Here is a 22152-nt window from a genome sequence, read left to right as displayed (position 1 = left end):
ATCCTAAAATTCATACCATATATCAGGTCAAACTACAAACGAATCAAATGTTCAGGTGTAAGAAATAGGACAAACACAACACGTGCATCCAGCGGTGGGTTGAAAAACGGTGGTACATCCGCTCAGTGGAGTGCTGTGCAGCCGCAGTAGAGAAGAGGCTCCCTGTTTCCCAGGGGAGAGCTCCAGGATGTGCTGTAAGATGAGTAACACAAGATGCGGGGTAACGTAGATATAGAATGCTGTTTTGTTAAAACGAGGTAGAAATGTTTGATTCGTAGTTGTATTTTCATAAAGTCATATCTTACAGGGACAGGAGAGGGGCACATGTAGACAGGACAGGAGTGGGAGTGACACTTCTAAGTGGAAACCTTTCTTTTTTGTTTTGATTTTTAAAGAATGTAATGTATTACCTGTTTTAAAATCACTAAATAATATTTTCAGGTTGAGATAATTTACCCTGCAAGTTCTGTGAATCATTTAAGGAAGAAGTGATTGTAAATTTATAGTTCCCCAGATAATAGAAAAAGAGGGACCACTGCCCAGCTAGTTTTATGTGGCTGAGACCTGACAATATGTTGAGTGAAGGATGCAACGTAGGAAAGGATGCATGGTTTTATGACAGAAGTCAGGGTGTGGCTCATCTGGCCATCTGTAGTGGGAATGCGGAGGTTGTGGTCGAGTAGGGGCCATGCAAGGGATGCTGGGTGGCTGCCGTGCTGTTTCTTAATACGGATTTTAGTTACACGTTCACTTTATCCATGTGTGTAACTCCTCGTTGGTTTTGTTTTTTTATGTTATAATCAGTTATAAATGTTTTCAAATAATTTTTAAAAGGAGCTATAATAATTGTGGAATTTGTGTTCATCTAACAAATTAGCTTTAAAGTATATAAAGTAACACCCGAATAGAATGCGTAGGGGACTACAAGAGCTTTCACCAGTTCAAGATCAAGCTTTCAACTCTCCCTTTTCAGAAATTGGCAAGTCAAGCAGATAAATTCAAGATTTACAAGTGTTTGGTAGAACTTTTTAATGGCATAGTTATCCCATACTGTGTTAAAATGATTGGTAAAGCAGTGATTTTTAAAAATAGTAAAAACTGGTTTCTCCCAAACTAGTTTTACCAAGGGAATAGAGGTCACTCAGATCTTTATCTAGTAGGGACCTCCTAGTTTTGTTTTAAACTATTATATTGGGATTTACACTCTGTAACTAGCACAGCGATTCTAGCCATTGTTAGAATTGTTTATTCACATGCTCAGTCCAGGTTCATTGCAAATAAATCTTCTTTAAAAAAAAAAATCATGCTGCAGAAAAAGATGGTGAAGGTATGCGACACTGGAAGGTTCGACAGATTAGGGGCCCCAGGACAGAGTGGCTGTCTTCATTTACAGCGCTGTCTGTTATCTCTCCTCCTCTTCCAAACCTAGAAAATGACTACTTGGTAAGAGATACTGAATATAGGGGAGAATTTAAATCCTGTTAGGAATCCCTATTTTCATTCCTTTGGAAAACCTGGTCAAACCCTGCGGGGTCTCACTCAGTTTTGCTCTCTGGAGACCTGGCGGGTTTGGAGGTTGGTTGTAGCAGGCTTTGGAGCAGCAGGAGCTCGGGAGAACCAGTCTACGTGAAAGTCCTTATTAGGAGATTTAAAGGGCTCACTGCCTGTGAGCAGTGAGGATCAGTTCTCTGAGGAGCTGAGATGTAGCCAGGGTTTGGGATTGTTTGCTGTGTAAGAGAACTCTGTTTAACCCACAAAAGATCAACTCACATAGTAGACTCAGGTTTGGCCTAGTCTAGTCCTTCAAGCCCTAAACACACTAGCCATTGTCTTAAACTTTAAATCTTATCTGCACTAAAAAATACAAGGAATTTTCACCCCTATCCCAAGCTTAACCAAACTTGCCATATTAAAAAAAAAGTATGTCAGACTGGCTAGATAGGTTATCATGGGGCTAAAACTTTTTTCCAGTACCATCTCTCTGATTCCACAGTAGCCCTTTTCTCAGAGTGTTTGAAGAAGCAACAGCTACCCTGGTCAGGTCTCTAGTTGACAGCCAGCTAGTAGGGGATGGCGTTTTCCACTCTCCTGTCCAGGATGAAGATGGTGTGGTCTCCTTTGTCTTGTCGGTGACATGTTGGACCTCATGGACTGTATAGGAAGTGGGCAAACACGGGGACGTCTGCCTCGACTGGGCCATTCTTGTGAATATCAGTTGTGATCATCGTGCTGGAAGGGGCGCAGTTGACACTGTAGTGTTTGTCGTTTTTGTGGGAAGGAAATAGCCAGGCTCTCAGGCCTTGCTGTACTTGGAAGGGCCTCTGTACATCCATCACCTGCTGGCTGAGAACCATGGAAGTGGTGCTCACATGGGCGGGGCGGGGGTGTGTGGGGAGAGGATGGACTAGGTTCTGCAGCCTACATGGGAGTGACAGAGGCCACTGGAGACCAGGCCTTTCTTGGTCCATAAACTCCAGGCCCCAGAGGGAAAGCCCCCAGATAGCCATCTCTGTATCACACAGGAGATGAGCAGGTTTCGGCAGGTGTCTCCACGTTGGTATTCTCATGGTGTTCTCATGGTGTGAATGGAGACCTGATCAGAAATGGTTTCCAAGGCTACAGACATCCAGTAAGAAATGTAGGAACTCTGTCGATGATGTCTTTTTAATGTTCTGACAGTTTGGTCACTTTCCCCAGATACCAGAGTTTTTTAGGCAGATCCCTTTTCTTAGCCAGCTGAACTCTCTGATGGAGCTTGGGTCTATCCAGGAAAGCCTCACACTGCCCATTCAGCTCATGGGCTCATCATGGAGGCTGAACAGCTCATCCACAGGGGTCCTGAAACAGGGTCTGCATGGGGTAGTAGGCAGGCAGCACCACCAGGCAGAGGGGGACTGCTAGGGCCCAGCATACTTGGGGACCTGGATCCTGGGCTTACTGAAGCCGTCGGGTCCCTGAGCCTGCAGTTGGCGAGTCCGACTCTGATACCTGGTTTCTGGAACCCACCACACCAGTGTTGCACTGAGACAACATACAACATATTCTAATGACATGATTATACTGAACCCAATAGATAAATGTGGAATGCTACGTCCAGCAGAGAATGCACACTCTATTCCGAGCCTATACAGGTCATTCTTAAAATTTCTCTTGTTCTAGGCCATGAAGGGCACCTGAATAACTTCTCAGAAAATCATTACTATGCAAACCATGATATCTGACCTTAATAAAATATAATTGGAATTTAATATCAGTAAGCAAAGAAAATGACCTGTATGTTTGCACCTTTAAAAACATAGATCATAAGGGAAATTATAATATAATTAGATAGGAATGGAAATGCTACATTTCAAAATTTGTGAGATAAAGAGAGCTTTGCAGGAAACAAATTGGCCAGGAAACAAGAAACTTTGGTAACTGCTATAGGCTGAATTGTGACCCCCCTGCCCCTCCCCCAAAAAATTCATGTTGAAGTCCTAACCTCCAGCACCCCAGAATGTGACCCTGTGTGAAAACAAGGTCTTTACAGAGGGAACTGACTTAAAAGGAGGTCATCAGGGTGGGCCCTAATCTAATATAACTGATGTCCGTAGAAGAACGGGAAATTTGGACGTGGGCCTGGGCAGAGGGAGTGAGTGAAGACACGGGAGAAGCTGGCCATCTCAAGCCAAGGAGAGAGGCTGTGAGTTAAAGGCGAGGATTGAACTTTTGATTTATTATACTCAGTGCTTAGCACATTGTTTGTAAATGTAATACATTTCCTAATCCGAGATTAAAAACAGAAAAATGAAGTTCTCTTTTTCTTTCATGCTTTTCTGTTCTCACTAATGAAAATCATACTTATTAATCACTGTAATCCAAGCGTGTTCCACACCCTTGCTCAGGGTCACAGTCCAACCAGCAAAAGGCAAGGGGACACACACGGTAGTGTGATCTGTAATTTTGAGGTATTTCTTTCCAGTTTTATTTCTAGTCGTAGGTAATAAAATTGGGGTCGTTTTATAAACCTTAATATCTAACCAGCTTTTTAAATAAAATGTTTTGTCTTTTCCCCAAGTGTTGAAATATTTCTTTGTAAACCTGGTTTCTGATGGCCTCATAAAAACTCATTATGCAGATGTTTCTGTAATTTATCTAACAATAATGTTAGGCTAGAACGTACGCTTGGAATATAAGGATCCCCCCCCCCCCATCTTCACAGCAGTTCGCAGCACCTGCAACAGTGTCTGGTATATAGTAGGTGCTCAATACATAGATGTAGAATAAAGGAATGAAATATTTAGATGGTTCTATTTTTCTATATTATAAATAATATGTAAGTAATGCTCTACAAAGCATTTTTGTACATAATGCTCTTACCATGGTGCAAGTGATTTTCTAAATCACTTCTTCTGGAATAAATTCCTGGAAGACAACCTTGATGGTTGAAAGGATATGGACAGTTACATGATCTGGGTTAGTTTTGTTTCCTCTATGAAATGATGTTAGACAATTTTATACATTTTATATCATAATTATATTCTACAAGAACCAAAAGGTTTGTTTTTTTTTTTTTTTCTTTTCAGTGCATTTCTTTTTATTCAGGGAGCAATTAGTGATCTTGTGACTGGAATAGAGGATGTTGCTGTCGGTGAAAGGTGAGGATTGAAAGCAGTTGAGCAACTTGGTATGCAGAGTGTGAAGGAACTCAGGACTGGGAGTCCTCTCAAATGTTAGTAAGCATAGTAGTGGTACAGTGAGACTTCAGAGAAAGGTAAAGAAAGGTGGAGTTGGTGTAGAGGAAGGATTAGACCGACGAGAGACCACAGGCAGGGAGATCTGGATTTCTCAATCTCCACCCTCCCCTCCCCCATCTAATCGCTCATCAGCTTTTATATCCTAAGTACCCTAAGTATCTCTTGAATTTCTTCCTGTTTCTTCCCTAGTTAGATCCTCAGTATCTTATACCTCAGCTGCTTCCCCAACCTTCTCATTTCCTCCCTGCCCCAGAACCATTCTCCAGAGACCTGGTCTAGCTAAAGCCAACTCTGAAGAATGGTTCCCTGTTATCTACATTTTAAGGTTCTGCTTGATTAACGTGCAAGCTCCTCCATTATTTGCATTCTTCAGCTTCATTTCTTGTTACTCCCTGCTGGGAGGAAAATCTTTCCTAGGAAAGAAAACTTCTTTTTGTCCCCGAACATCTTACCCCTCCCCCCACATGGCTATTTCTTGCTTCTGTGCCTTGCTCATGCTGTTCCCACTTCCCAAAATATCACCTCTCTCCAACCAAACCCACTTAGTCCCCCTTTTGTGGGGTTCACTCAGGTGTCAGTCACCTAAGAAATGTTAACATGTATATTCACATGTTGCACACCTCCCTCCTCTATTCCTACCTTTTGGTTCACGGATCGCTTTTTTTGCTTTTTATAGGACCTGTTTTTACTGTTCCTTTTCATGTTGTACTGTAATCATCTGTTGAGGTATGTTTCCCACAATGGACAGAGGTTTTTGAGGAAGGAGGACTCTTACTCATCTTTGTATTCTCAGTAGTTAGCATAGCACCAGCCATAAAGGGAGGTGGTAACAAATGAGCCTGTTTCCATTTTTCAGGTGAAGAGTGAGGCTTGAACTAGGCCAGTGGCAGTGGGAAAGGAGGGTAGGTGGGAGAGACAGTGGAAGGAAGTTGCTTTGGGTATCAGCAATGAGTTGAAGGTGGAAGTCCTATGGCTGAGGTGGGGCTTGAGTAAATGAGTTTCGTATACAGGTTTTTGACTTGTTTAATTTGGGATTTTGCTGAACATTCTAGAGATGACTAGTAGGCATCTGGAAGTAGGGCCTAGATAGTAGGAGATAAGGACTTAGGAGTCATCAGCACGTAAGTATTAGTTGCGGCATTTGGAGTAGATAATACAAGTCAGGAAGAAGATATAAAAAGGTGAGGTAGGGGTCCTCAGGGGACAACATTTAACAGGTTACAGAAAAAAGAAAAAGGAGCATATTGATTGTCAGCAAGGTCCAATAATGAAGAGAGGTTGAAGCAGTTGAGAAATGAGAACAATATGTTTTATTTGGAAATTGGAAGATTATTATTAATCGAAGGAAGAAATGATAAAAAATATGTAAATAATCTTTTTTTTCCCTCTTATAAAGGGGACTAGAAAAAGAAGAGGCCCTAGAGAATTCCTTGTGGTTAGTCATTAGGATTGTGAGGCAGATAGTTAAGGACAACAATATTTGTTCGTCGTAAAGCTAGGAAGAATTAAAGATTGGGGTGCAGCACTGGGGAGTGGGTTCAGGGCCCAGCAGCCTGGCCGTCAGTGGACTAGGAATAAGTCCTCCTTGGCCACAGGCCAGTGTAATTAGACCTCTAGGTTCAACTCGGTATCTAAAGCATGACTGATAATATTTGAGATTCAGTGTGAGAAGGTATCTTTTTTTCTTTTTTTTCTTCTTTGATATAGTCTTGCTCTATATGTATATTGATTAAAGTATGTAAAATTAATGCACCAGAGTGCTGATAATTTACTCTGTTATTTTAAGACAGTGGATTTTGTATAGAAAAATAGTATTGGCTGGATTACAAGCTCTTGCTGCTTGGCTCTTCATTCCTGATGAAAATATTTCTGGTGGCCTGACATACCCTGCGGTATTGATTAACTTACAGATTTCTAAATGTAAAGACAACCCTAAAGAGATAATTATTTCCTCCAAGATATGTCGTCTTCTACCAGGAATTTGTAAACAGGTGTACAGACCCAGTGGGTAGGCTCACCTCTGGTACGGATATCTGATAGGAGCAGCATTTCTATAAATTATGCTTTTTCTTAAAAAAACTAAAACTATGAAAATAAAGCATAATTATGTTACTCCTACAAGACATGCATAATTCATGGGAAACAATAAAGGAGCAAGATACAATTGAAAATCCACAGCTCTGCGAATTAAGAACCTTCTCTCTACGACTCAATGTTGTCAGTTACTGCTTAACTTAACGCTGGGTTTTCCTTTTTGCTTTCAGGAAAACCTTTAACTTACGCCCTGGGTGTTGCCTGTCCACAGTTTCCTGGTGGCTCACCGCTTCTGCCTGCTCCAGCCTTGCTCCGGCAGCTTCAAGGCTTCTGGGCTTCAGAGCTTGTTGTGAAAGCTTGCTGCTTTGGCCTGCTACCCCTGCTTCAGGTGTCAAAAGCTTTTAATTAGCTTGCTTCCTCTAATTATTATAACTAGGGCCTGTGTGTCTGCATAACCCAGTTCTAGGGTCTCAAGGAGAATTATTTTTAGCCATTCACTCTTCCTTAAAAACTCTTGTGCCTTGGCTCTCCTGGGATCCAGGGAGAGTAAACGTGTGGAGTCCATACTGCATGGTTCACCTTCGATAGCCTCTGCACACACAGGGCAGGTCTTCCGTCCATTGGGCACCCAGCGTGGGCATGCTGTACTTTCATAGCCAGCGTCTGTTCCGACTGGCTGATGCCCATGCAGTACTAATTCGGAAGTATCGTAACTATAGCTATTCTCTATATGCATTGTGTCTCCATAGAGAGGCTACCTGTAGCTGTTTAGCTAGTTCTTTGTAATGTTTTTAGTTTGCTTGTTACAGGGACTTCGTGTTTTTTTCAATAAGTACAATATTTTGAACACAAACTGGTCACTAGCAGAGCAGTTTATAAAAAAAAATAATTTCCATACCTATTAACAGTGATCACCATTAACATGGACAGTAGCTATCAAGATCATAGGCGTGATGCTTGGGAAGCTGTCTTCTGTGCCTAGAGAACTCCTCAGTACTTCCAGTGGGGGGGACACCAGGCCCGGAAGCAGCCAGTGAGGACTGGAGAACCCGCTTTACAGTGGCGTTAGGGTTAAGTTAGATGACATGCAACGTGCTTTGCCCGGTGCCAGGCACAGAGTAAACTTTCTGTAAACAAGAGTTGTTTGTTATTTTATTATCAATAATGATGAATGAAGGTAGAAATTGTACAGGGGAGATAAAAAGGAGCATGAACTATTTACAGGCGTGAAGCAGTAAATAGGGGACAGTCACAACAGATAGTAAGTACAGGCTGAGTCATGAGGGCAAAAACTTGAAAAGCCACATGTACTGTTTAGACAGCGTGAGCTGGGATAATCTGTTACACAATGAATATTAACATACACTCTGGGGTCTCCTTTTTGGTGATGCCTTGTTTTTATTTGAATTTCAGTGTTGATGCCATACCCACATGTATATCTTCCCGCATGGATTACAAATCATCCACCGTTTATTCAACAAGTACTTGTTGAATACCTGTTTATACTCAGATAGATTACAAGTCATTCATCACGAATTCAGCATATATTTATTGAGTACCTACTGATTCTCAAGCACTGGGTATATATTAGAGAACAAATGAGAATAAATTGTTCCTGTCCTCTTAGAGCTTACATTGTAGTGAGTGAGGCAGACATTAAACAAAATACATCAATAGGATAAATGCATAGCTTGTTAAATAACAGGAAGGGGATATGGGGGAAAGGAAGTAAAGAAATGGGATAGAAAGTGTGAAAGGGCAGCATGGCATTCCAGTGAGGGAGAGAGCAAGCCACGTGGCTTAAATGGGGGACGACTGTGCGAGGCCTAGGGAGTAACGATAAGTGCAAAGGCCCTGGGTTGCGATGAACTAGATGACTGATGTGTGTGGAGCAGAGCGAGCTGGAAGGAGAGTGATGTGGGGTCTGGGAGATTGGTGGGCCACAATATATGGGCCTTACAAGTTACAGTAAGGGCTCTGACTGTTCTTGGGGAGAGACTGGAAACTGGGAAGTTTCGGAGCAGAGGAGTGTCTTGACCTGAGCTGTGTTTATCCAGGATCGCTGTGGCTGCCATGTTGGACTGGGGGGGGTTAGGGCAGAAGTGGAGAGGCTAGCTAGGTAGGACAGTCCAGGTAAAATATAATGGTAGCTTGGCATGGGTGGACCAGAGGGAGGGACGGTGAATTCTGGATGTATGAAATGTAGACGAGATTTGCAGAACTGCTTGGCACCTATTTCTTGGGTATTGAAATTCTATTTAATATAGTGTAATCAATCCTAAATTATATATTATAGCTATGTGATGACACTTAAATTTTAACAACTCATTCCTTTACATGCCATCTACTGATTTTTTTCTGTAATGTTTGCAATTTTTCTAACATCATAGTGTTTTTAATATGAAGTCTTAAAGACATCTTTATATTTGTTTAAAAAAGTTATCTTTGCTATGTGTTAAATTTATAACCTTGCAGTCCATACTAAATGTACTTTTCATTTCGGTCAAATTAAGTAGTAAGAAAGGACATTTTCACACACTACCCGCTTATATCTCAGTTAGGAACGGTTCTTGAAATCTGGAACCTGAAGTTAGACTTCTCGGGAAATTCTTTGAAGTTTTCTTCTCCTGCAGTGATTATACAAGTGATCTGTAGGCTTGAAGGAGAAAAGCAAGATCAATTTTTAATATGTCACTTCATCAGCTTCATTCCTTTTTTGTCTCATCATGTCATCAATTTGAAAATTCAAGAATATTTCCTGAACTGACATTTTTGTTTCATCACACCCCACCTTTCTCCAGAAAAGTTTCTGGGCAACTCGTGAAACTGTCAGAAGATGGCTTTGAGAATTCTTTTCACCTACGGCCATGACATTTCTGGCTCCCACATCGATGTGTAGAGGGGTCTCGTTTGGTTCTTACCAGCCACGCTGATAATACTTCAATAAAAGTGCTGACCTCATGACCAGGATGAGCTGGGATTCCACATTACCCAGTTCCATGTTCCACGCTTCGGATTTTGCATGTTCCATACAGAAAATAGAGAAATTTGAACAGAAATCTTATTGCCTAGAAATACCTGGTTTTGTAAAATTTTGTTGATTTGCTCAATATACACATGGCATAGAAATTTATAGGCATGTATTTTATGTGTATATATAAAAAGAACAGTCTGTTGTACAAAACTTCACTAAACTTCTTTTAAACATATATTCTGAACTTTTCCCTATTAAATAGTATTCTTTAACAGTATTTTCAAGAATGTGAATAATTTTCTATAATTTTATGATACATCATATTTAAGCAGTTTCATCTTTCACAACATTTAAGTCGTTTCCATTCTTTTACTATTCGAAGCTGCACTGTGGTAAATATTGTGGCATAGTTTTTATTTGTATTTATTTTCAGTTGGGGATGTTTCTAGCTATATTTCTGTGGACATGGATGTGCCATGGGTACACAGTTAGGGAAAGTTAGAAGTTGAAGAGATCAAAGTTTCTTGTTTCGTGGGTAAGATGTTGAAGTAATTGGGATGTTTGGCGTCTGCCACCTGTGAGTGGTGGCACGAACGGCAGTTCAGAGGTTGGGTGAAGCGTGCTCAGTTCAGGCCCTCGCACACAGTAGTGGTGGCTGGCGCTCACTGACCACACGCTTAGCGCCAGACCCTGTCGTGAGCAGTGCACACTAGTATCGTTACTTTCATCTCTGCCACAGCTGCGACAGGTAAGTGCTGTTATTATCCCTGCTGTCGTGCTGAAAAAACTGAAGTTTCGGAATGTTAAGTTACTTGCCCAGAGGAATGTAGCTCAGTTCAGAGCCAGGATACAACCCCAGCGGCCTGGCACAGCCCATGCCGTCACCACTGCCCTGAGCAGCCCTGGCGGATGCTGCTAGCTCAGTGTCTGGCTGTCTGTTTAATGTTAGTTTGTTTCTGCTGCACAGCACTGTAATCCAGGGGCGGGTTTGGTCCCAGTATTTTTTTGATTTTAGAAAGATAATTTAGTGCATATACTCTATTTTATGTAAAACAGTCCTATTGGGGTTAGGAGCAGCACCTCATAGCATGTTTGTTTTTATAATAAGTGAGATTAAAAATCAGAAAAATAGCCTGAAGGGAGTACAGGCTGCCGAATGGGTGTGGAAGCCTCTGACTTTCAGTATTGCGGGTAAGGGGTAGTGGGCCTGCACGAAACTCTGGGAAGAACGGTGCCTGGCATTTAGAACCCATGTGTTGGTGAATGCTGCTGCTTCAGGGAGGACTGTGCTAATCTTCAGACTCGTACCTACTCGTCCGCTTGGGGAATTGGTTAGTCGTGCAATGCTTGGTGTGCTGTTCTCACAGCAGGACGTCAGCATTCCCTAAATCAGGGTGTGGAGGGCTTCCCTGATAGCCCTCTGTGTCTCCCCCCTGTCCTGAAAGTAGGCACGTCCAGCTCAGTGCTCCCATCCTTCCGTCTGTTTGCACTCCCAGTTGTGCAACATGTAATTTGAGTCCAGAGTAGCTAAATTGGGATTTTCAGCCTTTCAGAGATCTAAGTGAAATGATGTTTCAAATTTCCCTTGCCTTTGATTACAGCCCCCTTTCTTTATTTTTCCATCTTTATGGAGAAATGATTGACAGGTAACTGTGTAATATTAAGATGTACAAAATGATGGTTGGATACATGTAGATGCATGAAATGGTCCCCACAATAAAGTTAACACCTCCACCCTGACACATAATTACCTCTGTGTGTGTGTGTGTGTGTGTGTGTGTGTGTGTGTGTGTGTGTGTGTGTGTGTGGTGAGAACACTTACGGTCTTCCATCTTGGCAGCTTCGAAGCCTGTCGTGCGGCCCCCCATGTTGTGCTGGACGTTAGACTCCCTGGACCGACTTGTCTCATGACAGGAGGTCTGTGCCCTTGACCAGCATCCCTCATGTCCCCCACCGTGTCCCCCACCGCCCAGCCCCAGCGGCCGCTACCCCAGGGTCTGCTTCTGTGAGTCCGACCTTTTCCGATCCCTCTTGTCAGTGAGACCGGTCAGTGTTTGGATTCCTGGGTACGGCTTCTGCGAATTAGCATGACGGTCTTTAGCTTCAGCCACGTGGCCACAAAAGCAAGATGCCCTGCCTTGTGGATGAGTAGTGTTAAGTAAATAGCATTTTCTCGATCCATCGATCCATTGATGGACATTTAAGTTGTTCCTGTGTCTTGTGTAGGCCCCTTTTTAAAAAGCATGAGACCTCTAGGAGGATAACTAAACCCCTCATTTCTGTTGCTCTGAGCAGATATGACTGAAGACCAAAGTTATAGTATTTGAAATGGAGATATTTTCTCTTTCTTCCCCCCATTTTAACCTATGAAAAGCTATAATCACAGTATTACAGCCATTTGTGACAATTACTGAGGAATGTTTCAGTGTATATCACAATACACTGATTTTAATTATATGGTCATATTACTTTTATTGCAATTTGATCCACATATAAACTCATTAAATGCCCTTGATATATTCATATGCTACTAAGATTTTTTGAAGTTTGGCACTTGAGTTTAAGCCTATTCTTTATCCTTGGAAACGTCCATTTGAACCATCGGAAGGTGTGCGGTACACAGTCTGTTCTCTCCTTCTGCGTCCTGGGGTCGCACGTGTTGTCTTCTCCTCCGGCCTCCACTAACGGCCTCCACTAACTGCCTCCAATAACCTCCAAAAGCTGCCAGTAACCTTTGTCCCTCCTGCCGCTTTAGTTCGCTCTCAGCCCGTCAGCAGGGAGCTGGAAAGGCCCTCTGAGATTATCTAGTCAAACTGAAGCAGAGGAGTGGAAGGAAACAGAAATGTAATCTGTTTGTTGAGGGTGAAAATACGGGCTTATTTATTTGTATTTGATAGGTTTTTGATTCATAACTAAAAAACAAAATAGAGAAATAGCTGCTCCATTTTTTTGTTGTTGTTTGAAAGGAATTTGTAAAACTCTAGTTTGTAGAGCTGTTAGCCTTAATTGATCTTTGGTGGGGGGTGTGACTGTGACAGCAAGTGAGCTGGGGGGTTGTGGTCCAGTGTGTAAGACTATGTACAGGTGTGAACATTAATGTCATTTTCAGTTTACTTCATTTTGCTTGATCCTACAAAACAGATTTGTGTTGGAATTTGGCATTCAGTATTTAATAAGCTCTAGTAATTTCATCTTGTATATTTTGGTCAATTTCTTAGTGATAGTACATGTCAAGTTTAAATTCCAGGGCAGAAAACTTGAAAAGGAGGATGTGATATATAATCACCAACATACAGTGTTCACAAATACAGTTATTTGTTTGGAACTTGTTCATTAATGTAACTTTTTCAATTGACGATATTATTTGATTTAGGATCTTAGAATTTGAACTGCATGGAAATCATTGATAATGTTGGTATTTATTTTTTTTTCAGAGAGGAAAAAGGAAAATGGATGACTGGAAAATGTACTATTTGTTGTATTTTAAGAGTTGTATTTCCTTTTCTAGGTTGCTGTAGTAAAACTAAAAAATGCAGACAAAGTATTTGCCATGAAAATATTGAATAAATGGGAAATGCTGAAAAGAGCAGAGGTAAGATTCTAATTACTAGAATGTTTAATATTTTAGGAATATTTTTAGAGAAACTATAAAAGTATAGAAAGCCAACAGATTCTTAGATATCATTTAATATTTTATCTATGATGACATATTCTAAGGCCCAAGACAAATTCAGTAATTCACAATTGTGATATGGTTATGATAAAAGTTATAATTCATTGGTTGTAATTTAATATTGTCTGAAAACCAAATGGAAACCCTTGTAATGTGGGACTTACGCATTTATGTTAAAAGGATGTGTGGAAAATAGTTTCTTTTATATGAAGAAATTTAGTAATGATTGATTTTGCATTTGTCATAACTTGTTTGTGTCATTCTGTATTTATCTGTATTCTGCTCCAAGCAAGTGTCAGCAGGAGCTTTGAATATGCCCTCTGAGAATTCTGTTCATTGCTGGCCATGCACTTAAATTTGTTTAGTTTTACATTACTAAAAATAGTAGTAAGATCTGCTCTTGTGACAGTCGTTAGCGTGTTTATGTTGGTGCTAGATTTGAGGGGAGATTGGTTGGCAGGACACTAAAACCCTCTCGGGTGGTGCGGCATGGTCAGAGCTGACGTCACACACAGACCTGGGGTGGGGCTCTGTGCCCGTCGTGCACAAAAGCAAAGATAAAATGAGATAATTGACAATTAAATATCGTTTTGTTGAATTAAAAACATTAATATATTCTCTTTTTGGGTCAAGATGGAATGGAAATTCTTCTCCCCATCCCTTCCATTAAGTGCAGCTAAAGATGCTGCACATTAAATATAAAACAAGCATGAGGAGACTTTGCAGGGCCGAGAGAAGAAGGTGGACCAGCTAGGGACCTTGGGGACACTTACCTCTGAAGTCAGTAGAGCATCAGACTAGTCATGCCACCGCAGGAGTACATGCCATATCAAATAAAAATAAAAGGGACCACGAAATGATGTTAGTCAGGGATGCTGCTGTCGGCTCCCCTGGAGTCCTCCAGTTTGTGGGTACTGAGGTTGAAGTGATTTTAAAATAATGTTTACACTAAGGGGTTTTCGTGTTGTGCTGGCTCTAGAATTTATCTGCTCCTTCAGTTAAACTCCTCAGTAGAGGAACTCCTGGCTTTGGAGGGCGGATACACGCAAACTTTGGTAGCCGTTGCCAAACTGTCTTCTAAAAACATTGGATCAGTGTATCTTTGCACTCCATAGTGTGTAAATGTGTTTGTCGTCTCACTTATTTGCCAATTGTGGATGTTATCAAGTGATTTCTCTTTTTTGAATTATGTGGAAAAAACATGCTTGTTGAAAAGTAAGTTAAATAATGACACATCTCATGTTTGATTTAGCCACCGAATATGTATTGAAGATTTAAAAGTAAATTGATGTCTTAGTGTATAAGATGTGATATTGAAATTCTTACATTTTGCACTTGAAATTCTACTTATCTGTTTTTTTTTTAAGTGGAAAAATTTGGCATTTCCTCCTCAAATATTAGGATAATTCAGTTACTATTTGAAAGAATTTTTCTGTGATATTTTATAGGTGGTAGAAGTCTTTATTACTAATAAATGAGAAGCCGTAGTACATGTGATCGTGAGTGGATTTTCTTGTTTTAACACATGATTCCCAAGTATTCAGGAAATGTCGATGTGCTGTGTAGGAGTGTGTAAGAATGTTGATCCGATGACTGTGTACCGATGGGTCTGGGCGGAGAATCATGGGACAGTTTTGCAGAGTTATTTTTCTTTACATCCAAGTCCATATTAACTTCTGTTTTCATCGTAGGTATTCCTATTGCTGTTTCTCTATGACCAATAGCCCCTTAAGGGTAAAACTTAAACAATATATAACTGAATATTAAAAATAAAACACTTCAAAACAGTTAAAACCATCACTGCTGCAAGCAGAATATTTGGTTGAGTAGAAACTGAGTGATGATAGAATCTGAAGAAGTTACGTGATCTCCAGTAACCCCTTCTACATGTTTACTGCATCCTTAGAGACTCAAATACCCTGTTTTGAAAGGGGGATATTTAAAAAAATTGCATTTTTGAGACATTCCAATAAGAAAAAGATAGTTATCAGAGAAAACGGGCAAAAGGGAATGAACAATTCAACGAGAAAACTCAGATGGTCAATAAGCATAAAGTTGTTTATCTGCACCTGTAATTAGGCATAAGTTAATAAAAGAACGATGAGATGTTATTTTACATCATGGGGTGTGGGAAATGGGGCGAACGGAGATATTATTTTACACCTACCATATTGACACAGAAAAGTCTAACAATGCCAGGTACAGTTGAGGGTGTAGGGAAAAGGGCAGATTTCAGACACGAGGGTGCGAGAAGTGTCAGTAATTGGTACAGCACTTAGAGAAGAAAATTGGCTGTACATGGTACAGTTGAAAATGCTTCTGTCCAGCATTTCTACTTTTAAGTGTATACTGTAGGGAAACTTGTACATTTGCTCAAATATATTCATTGCAACATTGTAATAGCAGAAAATGGGAAATAAATGTTTTCATGATTAGGATGGTTGCATAAATTATGGTGGATTCAAACAATGGAATACCATAGCAATTAAAAGGAAAACAAGTCATGATTGAGTAAAAATTAATGAAGTTGTAAAAGGATAGATAAAATCATGTCATTTATGGAAATTTTCAAAATATGAAACCATTCTATTATTTTTAGTCACAGACATATGACCAAAATATATGATGTAAAGAATATATACTAACTTCAGATTATGTATTGTATCAGGGGAGGAAAGGAGAATGGGATTGAAGTAGGAAGGCCACAATTTGTATCTTATTTTCTTAAAAAGAAGTTCGGAAGTAAATGTGGCAAAATGTTGATACTTATATTATCTCAGTGGTAGGTTGGATCATGCTTGTTGAATGATGCTGTGTATTTCCTGATTTTTTTGAACTCTTAACAGTATTTTAAGTGTACTATTCCAGTTGTCTAATTCTGAGTGTGCTTTAAAACTTGTCTTGTTGAAACTCATGTAATATTGGATATACTATTTTTCCAGAACAGAAAGTATAATAAACATATTAAGCAATTGTTTGCATAATATATTTCCTAGTTTTACATAGTGTCCTCTATCTAAAATTTTTTCCCCCTTTTCAGACAGCCTGTTTTCGCGAAGAAAGAGATGTGCTAGTGAATGGAGACAATAAATGGATTACAACTTTGCATTACGCTTTCCAGGATGACAACAACTTAGTAAGAATCGTTTTTTCCCACTTTTATTGAGAAATAACTGACATACATCACTGAGTAATTGTAAGACCTACAGCATGATGGTTTGATTTACATGTGTTGTGAAATGATTACCACAGTAGGTTTGGCTAAGACTGTCTTCTCATACAGATGCACTAGAAAGAAAAGAAGAAAAGGAAAAAGGGGAAAAGATGATCCATGTGTTGAGCACTGTCAGGACTTAACTCTCTGAACAGCTCCCTGTATGTCCTAGAGCAGCATTGGCTGCAGTTGTCCTGCCGCCCACTGCGTCCTTAGTACTTATTCATCTCAGGACTCTAGTCTGTCCCTCCTGACTACCTTCCGTCACTTGCTCCTCCCCAGTCCCTCACCTCTGGCAACAGATCTCTTTCTGAGTTTGGGGCCATTTGAATGAGAGTAAGGCTAGTGTGGTGAGTGTGTAGCGTGATGGGGAAAGAGACATGAAGTGAGGCTGCCAGAGTGTGGGTCACGCTGAGGGATTCAAAGTGGGTTTTAAGGAGAGTGTGATTCAGTTTTATAGTTCACATAGAACATCCTGGCCGCAGTGCGGAGGATGGATTTCTGGAGCAAAACTAGAGAAGGAAACAGTTAGGAGACTTGGACAGCATTCAGGTGACAGATTATGAGGTCTTGAATAAAGGTGATAATGTCCTGGTAGGGATGAAGAGGGAGGGGATGGTTTCAGATACTAATAGGAAATAAAGTAATTAGAACTTTGTGTGTTTGAGTGGAAGTCCGTGGAGGAGAGGAGTCAGGCTGATTCCCAGTTTTCCAGTGTCTGACTCGTGGCATTCAGTGGTTAGTACTTGGTGAATTGAGCTGGGGAATATAAGAGGAAGAGAACGTTTAGAGAAGGGGGAAGAGTATTCGTTTAATTTGGTATGAGTTAGGTTTGAATTACCGCCTGAACCATTTAATGGGTTAGATGCAGATCCGGTGCTTCTGAGGGTGAATAGCACTGCATATGTGGGAGTTCTTTCACATCAGATTTCAGCAAACTATGGCCCACAGCTCAAACCTGGCTCTCTACCCATTTTGGTACAGCCTGCAGGCAAGGAATTGTTTTTATATTTTTTAAATAGTTGAAGACAAATTAAAAGAATATTTTGTGAATGTGAATATTATATAAGATTGAAACTTCAGCAGCCATGAAGCTGTATTGGAACACAGCCATGCCTGCTGATTTATGCACTTTGTCCCTGGCTGCCTTTGTGCTCCAGTGGCTGAATTGACTGGGAGTGACAGAGACTGGCGCGGTGACAGAGGGGAACACCCTGTGTGTGCTGCTGTCACTGCTTTGCACTGCTGCTCAGCAGATTCCGAACTACAATGACAGTTATGACTTGATGGCACTGCAGGTGCTATGTACGTTGCCATCCTGTGACATTTTATTGTTTTCGTTAATAGCACACATGTATCATGGCGGATCAAGGAGAGGAGGGTGCAACTACACTACACCTGTGCGAATAGGATACAGTAACTGTCCACATGGCCACACCGAGCACTCATCACAGCATTCCTAACGCAGAAAAGCGGTAGTCAGTACAGTTACAAAGTTTAAGACGGAGTATCTTATCACAGCGGAATTCCTTCATAAAAATATAAAATGAAATGAGACTGTGACTGTAGGAAGTTCCTTCAGTGGCTCATGTGTTAGGCAAGCCATTCACCAATGTTGAGATGATTAAATCATGTTTGATTGCTGCAGCCAAAGAAATGTGTCCACAGAAAATTAACTTGTCTAAAACTATTAGCCTTTTGGCAAAGAAAGTTACTCCAAGAGTTGAGGAAATTGGGAGCAACATCAATGGTTGATTATAAAATCAAGGAAATGATTTTGAGTTGTTTTCTTTGACTCGAGTTGAAAGGTGTTACTGATTCTGCTCAATTCTTGTTATTTGAAGAGTCAGTGCTGAGTTTGAAGTAACTGAAGAATTAGCCTGTATGAATACTTTGTGTGGTACAATTGTAGTCAATAGTATTTTCAAAGAAATTGAGAAAACACTAATTTGGCACAAACTGAATTGAAATGTGCTAAGATGTGTTACAGTTGAGTGTGAGGAAAATAGGTGTGAAGCAGAAAGAGGCACACTTAGTTGGATGTATATGTACATCATTAAATATTAGGTGCTTAAAGCCCATGGATATTCATTGTCTTATTAATCAAAAGGTAGTTAGTTCGCAGCAAATATTTGAACCTCTCATGTGTAATTGAATCAGTAGTATCAGTGTTGAGCTTCATTCATTCTCGTGGAAACATGTGTTACCACTTTCATGAATTTCTGTCAAATCAAAGCTGACATCTATACAATACAGCTGTTTTAGTGGTTTTGTAGTGGTAACACTTTACTGCAATATATTGAACAAAGGGCCAAGATTGAAATATTTTTGAACCAAAAAAAAAAAAAAACTCCATCCTAAACATTATTGTGAAATACTGAATTGCTGTGGAAAGTAGTTTCTCCTGTAGACTTGATGTGTGTTTTAAAATAAATTTAACCTAAATTCCAAGGCAAAACAGCACTTCATGACATCACTATACCCTTACCAACCTAGAGGTAATCTCTGTGAACATTTTGGTATCTATTTCTCTTCTTTTTTTTTTTTTTGCCATAGACATACTGTGAAGGAAAACTACTGTTTTTATTTACATTACACACAGTAATACTACTTCCCTCCTGACATGAAACATGTGGGTTTTCCACACAGGAAGCAATTCTGTGACCATCAGGGTGTCCCACAGTTTAACTCAGTTCTGAAACTACCTGGAGAGGGCATCGGGTCCCACAGGTTGAGTAAGGGTTTGGTCTCACCAGACTGCCCCTAACCCCCCATAGTCACAGGTCCAGGTTGTTACTTGTGCTTCTGACCTACAGGCTGTAGATTGGAGACTCCCTCAGGGGGTTCAGTGCATTAGCCAGCACCGCTCACAGAACTCAGGTGAAAGAGGTGTGCAGGGCAAGGCTGGGGAAGGGCACACAGAGCCTCCACAGCCTCTCTCAGAGCGCACCACTCCCCCCCGCCCCTCCACTTGGGGGCTCCCCCGGGAGCTCTCTGAACCCCGTCCTTCATCACGAAGGCATGTTTGATTAAATCCTGGGCCAGTTGTGATCGAAGCGATCTCTAGCCCCTTTCTCTTCAGTGGGTGGGACTGAAAGTTTAAACTCTGTAGTCTTGGTTGGTTCCCCGGTAGCCAGCTCCCACCCTTAGGCTACCTAGGAGTTTTCCAAAAGTTGCCTCATAACATCAACTCTGGTGTGGTTGAAAGGGGTTTGTCATCAGTAACAAAAGACACACCTTCACCTTGTCACTTAGGAAATTCCAAGGGTTTTCGGGAGGTCTGGGCTTGGTGCCAGTATATTTTTTCTTGTTATAAACTATAACATGAGACACACACATAGTAGTCCCTATCTAAAATCTGTTGGCTTCTGTTTACGTGTACCTTAGAAACGTGCATTCCGCCATCGGTGCGCTGTCAGAAACCGGAAGGGAGACATACCTGCGGTGGCGGTTTCTGTGTTCTGTATTGCAGTGGTTTTTGAGCGCTCATCCAAGTGCGGGCTACGCGAAAGTTGTCACTGGTCCCAGGCAAACAGGGAAAATGTGGTGATGATGAAGATCAATTTATTCAACAGAAAGGACTGTCTTGTATTCTGAGTTTTAAAACTCCACTTTGGAGAATTAAAATGTTCATTCTATGAAATGTTGGTGACCAACTCTTACAGGTGACGACGACATCGCTACTTTGCAAAATACAACAACAAAACAATAGTAATGCTGTGTCGCTTCCTGCCCCAGTTTTTAGAGATTTATTCTACTCCTTTATGAAATTTACACGTTTTGTAATGACTGCTCTGGATAATCTTATGTATCTTCTGTTAATTAATAATGACACTTTACCCAGTGCTATTTGACCTTGGGTTACATTAAATGTACTATTTTTTACCCTTTTTAATTTATTGAGTACATTTTATTGTTTCATTCCCAGTATCTGGTTATGGATTATTATGTTGGTGGGGATTTGCTGACTCTGCTCAGCAAATTTGAAGACAGACTGCCTGAAGATATGGCTCGATTCTACCTGGCGGAGATGGTGATAGCAATTGACTCAGTTCATCAGCTACATTACGTACACAGGTGGGTGAGACGTTCTTTTGTTGCCTCATGTGATAGCTAGATGCAGAGGTCTATTTATATCAAATTTGTTAATTATGGTCTTGGATGCACTTATCATCAACCAAAATACTTGTTCTGAGATGGTGTTCATTGTTTTGCTTTGTTGTTGTTCCTGCCATCTGTCAGCATTGAAGAATCGGTGTTCCTGTGTGTATATACATGTATAGTATCTGCTCTCCTTCCAGTCAGCATTTCTGCAGAGCGCTTCTAGGAAAACACTCTATTTAAATGTACATAACATTTTCTTCTCAAAAAAATAGGTACTGGCCAGTGTCCTTACAGTTGCATCATGTATTGATATTGGCCAGAATTCCAGGCCACAGCTCATAGGTGCATTTCCTACATAAGGCCCGTATTAGGTGTGTTTCTCAAGAAAATACTTTAAAGAAACTGTACATATGTCAAAGCAGGTGTTTGTGTAGGAAAGTGATAATTTTGATCATGGAAAAAATTGTTTCTTTATAAACTCCCTGACAAATATGAATTACTGTATTTAAAAATCCCCCTGTAATGTGTTTTACCATATGCAGTTTACGATGGGCTAAAAAGGTGGGCTTACTTACAAAATAATTTTTATACAGGATTGTTCTTATACTTGTTGCCACACATAAAAAAATCTTTGTAAACAGCCTATAATAATTTACGTGTATTAAGAATTACACGTAAATTATTTACGTTTAATGCATTGGGTGGTTGAAAGCCAGTTTCACATTTTAAAAGGAAAGAAAGCAGAAATGGTCCCAAGGTTGCTGGTGGGTTAGTTGTTCACATGAGATAATCTTCGGGCTGTGTAAGATGTGGGAACGAGTGGGGAGATGCTAAGGAGAAGTAGGCAAAGGGGTACTGTCTTGTCGGAAAGGCCCGGAACCATTTTCTGAGACACTGCTTTGTAAACTTGAGCGTGCATCAGAACCACGGGGAGGGCTTCTAAAACCCAGTTTGTTGGGTCAGCTCCAGAGTTTCTGAATCAGTAGGTTGGATGGGGCTTGGGAATTGGCATTTCCGACACCTCCAAGGGCGACGCTGCTGCTGGTCTCACAACCACACTTTGAGGACTTCTGCTCGAAGGCAGCAGGGACTGTTCCTTTGTAAGTTGTGTGTGATGAGAGTAATTCCTGGGAAGAACAGGAGAGCAGGAAGAAGAGACAGCTTCCGTTCCCGTGCTTGTTTCTTTAAGATGTGTGGCAAGAGCATGGAGTATTGCCAGCCAAGGAAGCATACTGGAGCCTTCGGTGTCCAGAGTTTTGGTGGTGGCAGGGGCGGGGGTCTCAGCATACTGCCTGCATGACCGACCATTAGCCTCTAGCCCTTCCCAGAGGTTGGGATGGCACCTTTAGTTTCCAGTCCCTTTCGGAAGTAAAACTGTTACCACACGTCCCATGTAAGTTACCTCCCTTGTAAGTCA

The 22152-nt window shown here is 40.9% G+C and overlaps 1 protein-coding gene across 9 annotated transcripts in view; it reads left to right on the top strand.

Moving 5' to 3' along the window:
* CDC42BPA (CDC42 binding protein kinase alpha) overlaps positions 1 to 22152 on the top strand; it is a 175015-nt gene that overhangs the window by 34257 nt on the left and 118606 nt on the right. For all 9 annotated transcript variants that reach the window (XM_053912183.2, XM_053912189.2, XM_053912185.2 and 6 more), the window contains 3 exons: positions 13253 to 13336; positions 16458 to 16553; positions 20560 to 20708. In XM_053912183.2, the coding sequence (XP_053768158.1) occupies positions 13253 to 13336; positions 16458 to 16553; positions 20560 to 20708 (329 nt within the window). The remainder of the gene's footprint in view (positions 1 to 13252; positions 13337 to 16457; positions 16554 to 20559; positions 20709 to 22152) is intronic.

This window comes from Desmodus rotundus, chromosome 10 (genome assembly GCF_022682495.2).
Source record: "Desmodus rotundus isolate HL8 chromosome 10, HLdesRot8A.1, whole genome shotgun sequence".
NCBI classification, from domain to species: Eukaryota; Metazoa; Chordata; class Mammalia; order Chiroptera; family Phyllostomidae; genus Desmodus; species Desmodus rotundus.
This window is presented reverse-complemented; position numbering and strand designations above follow the sequence as displayed.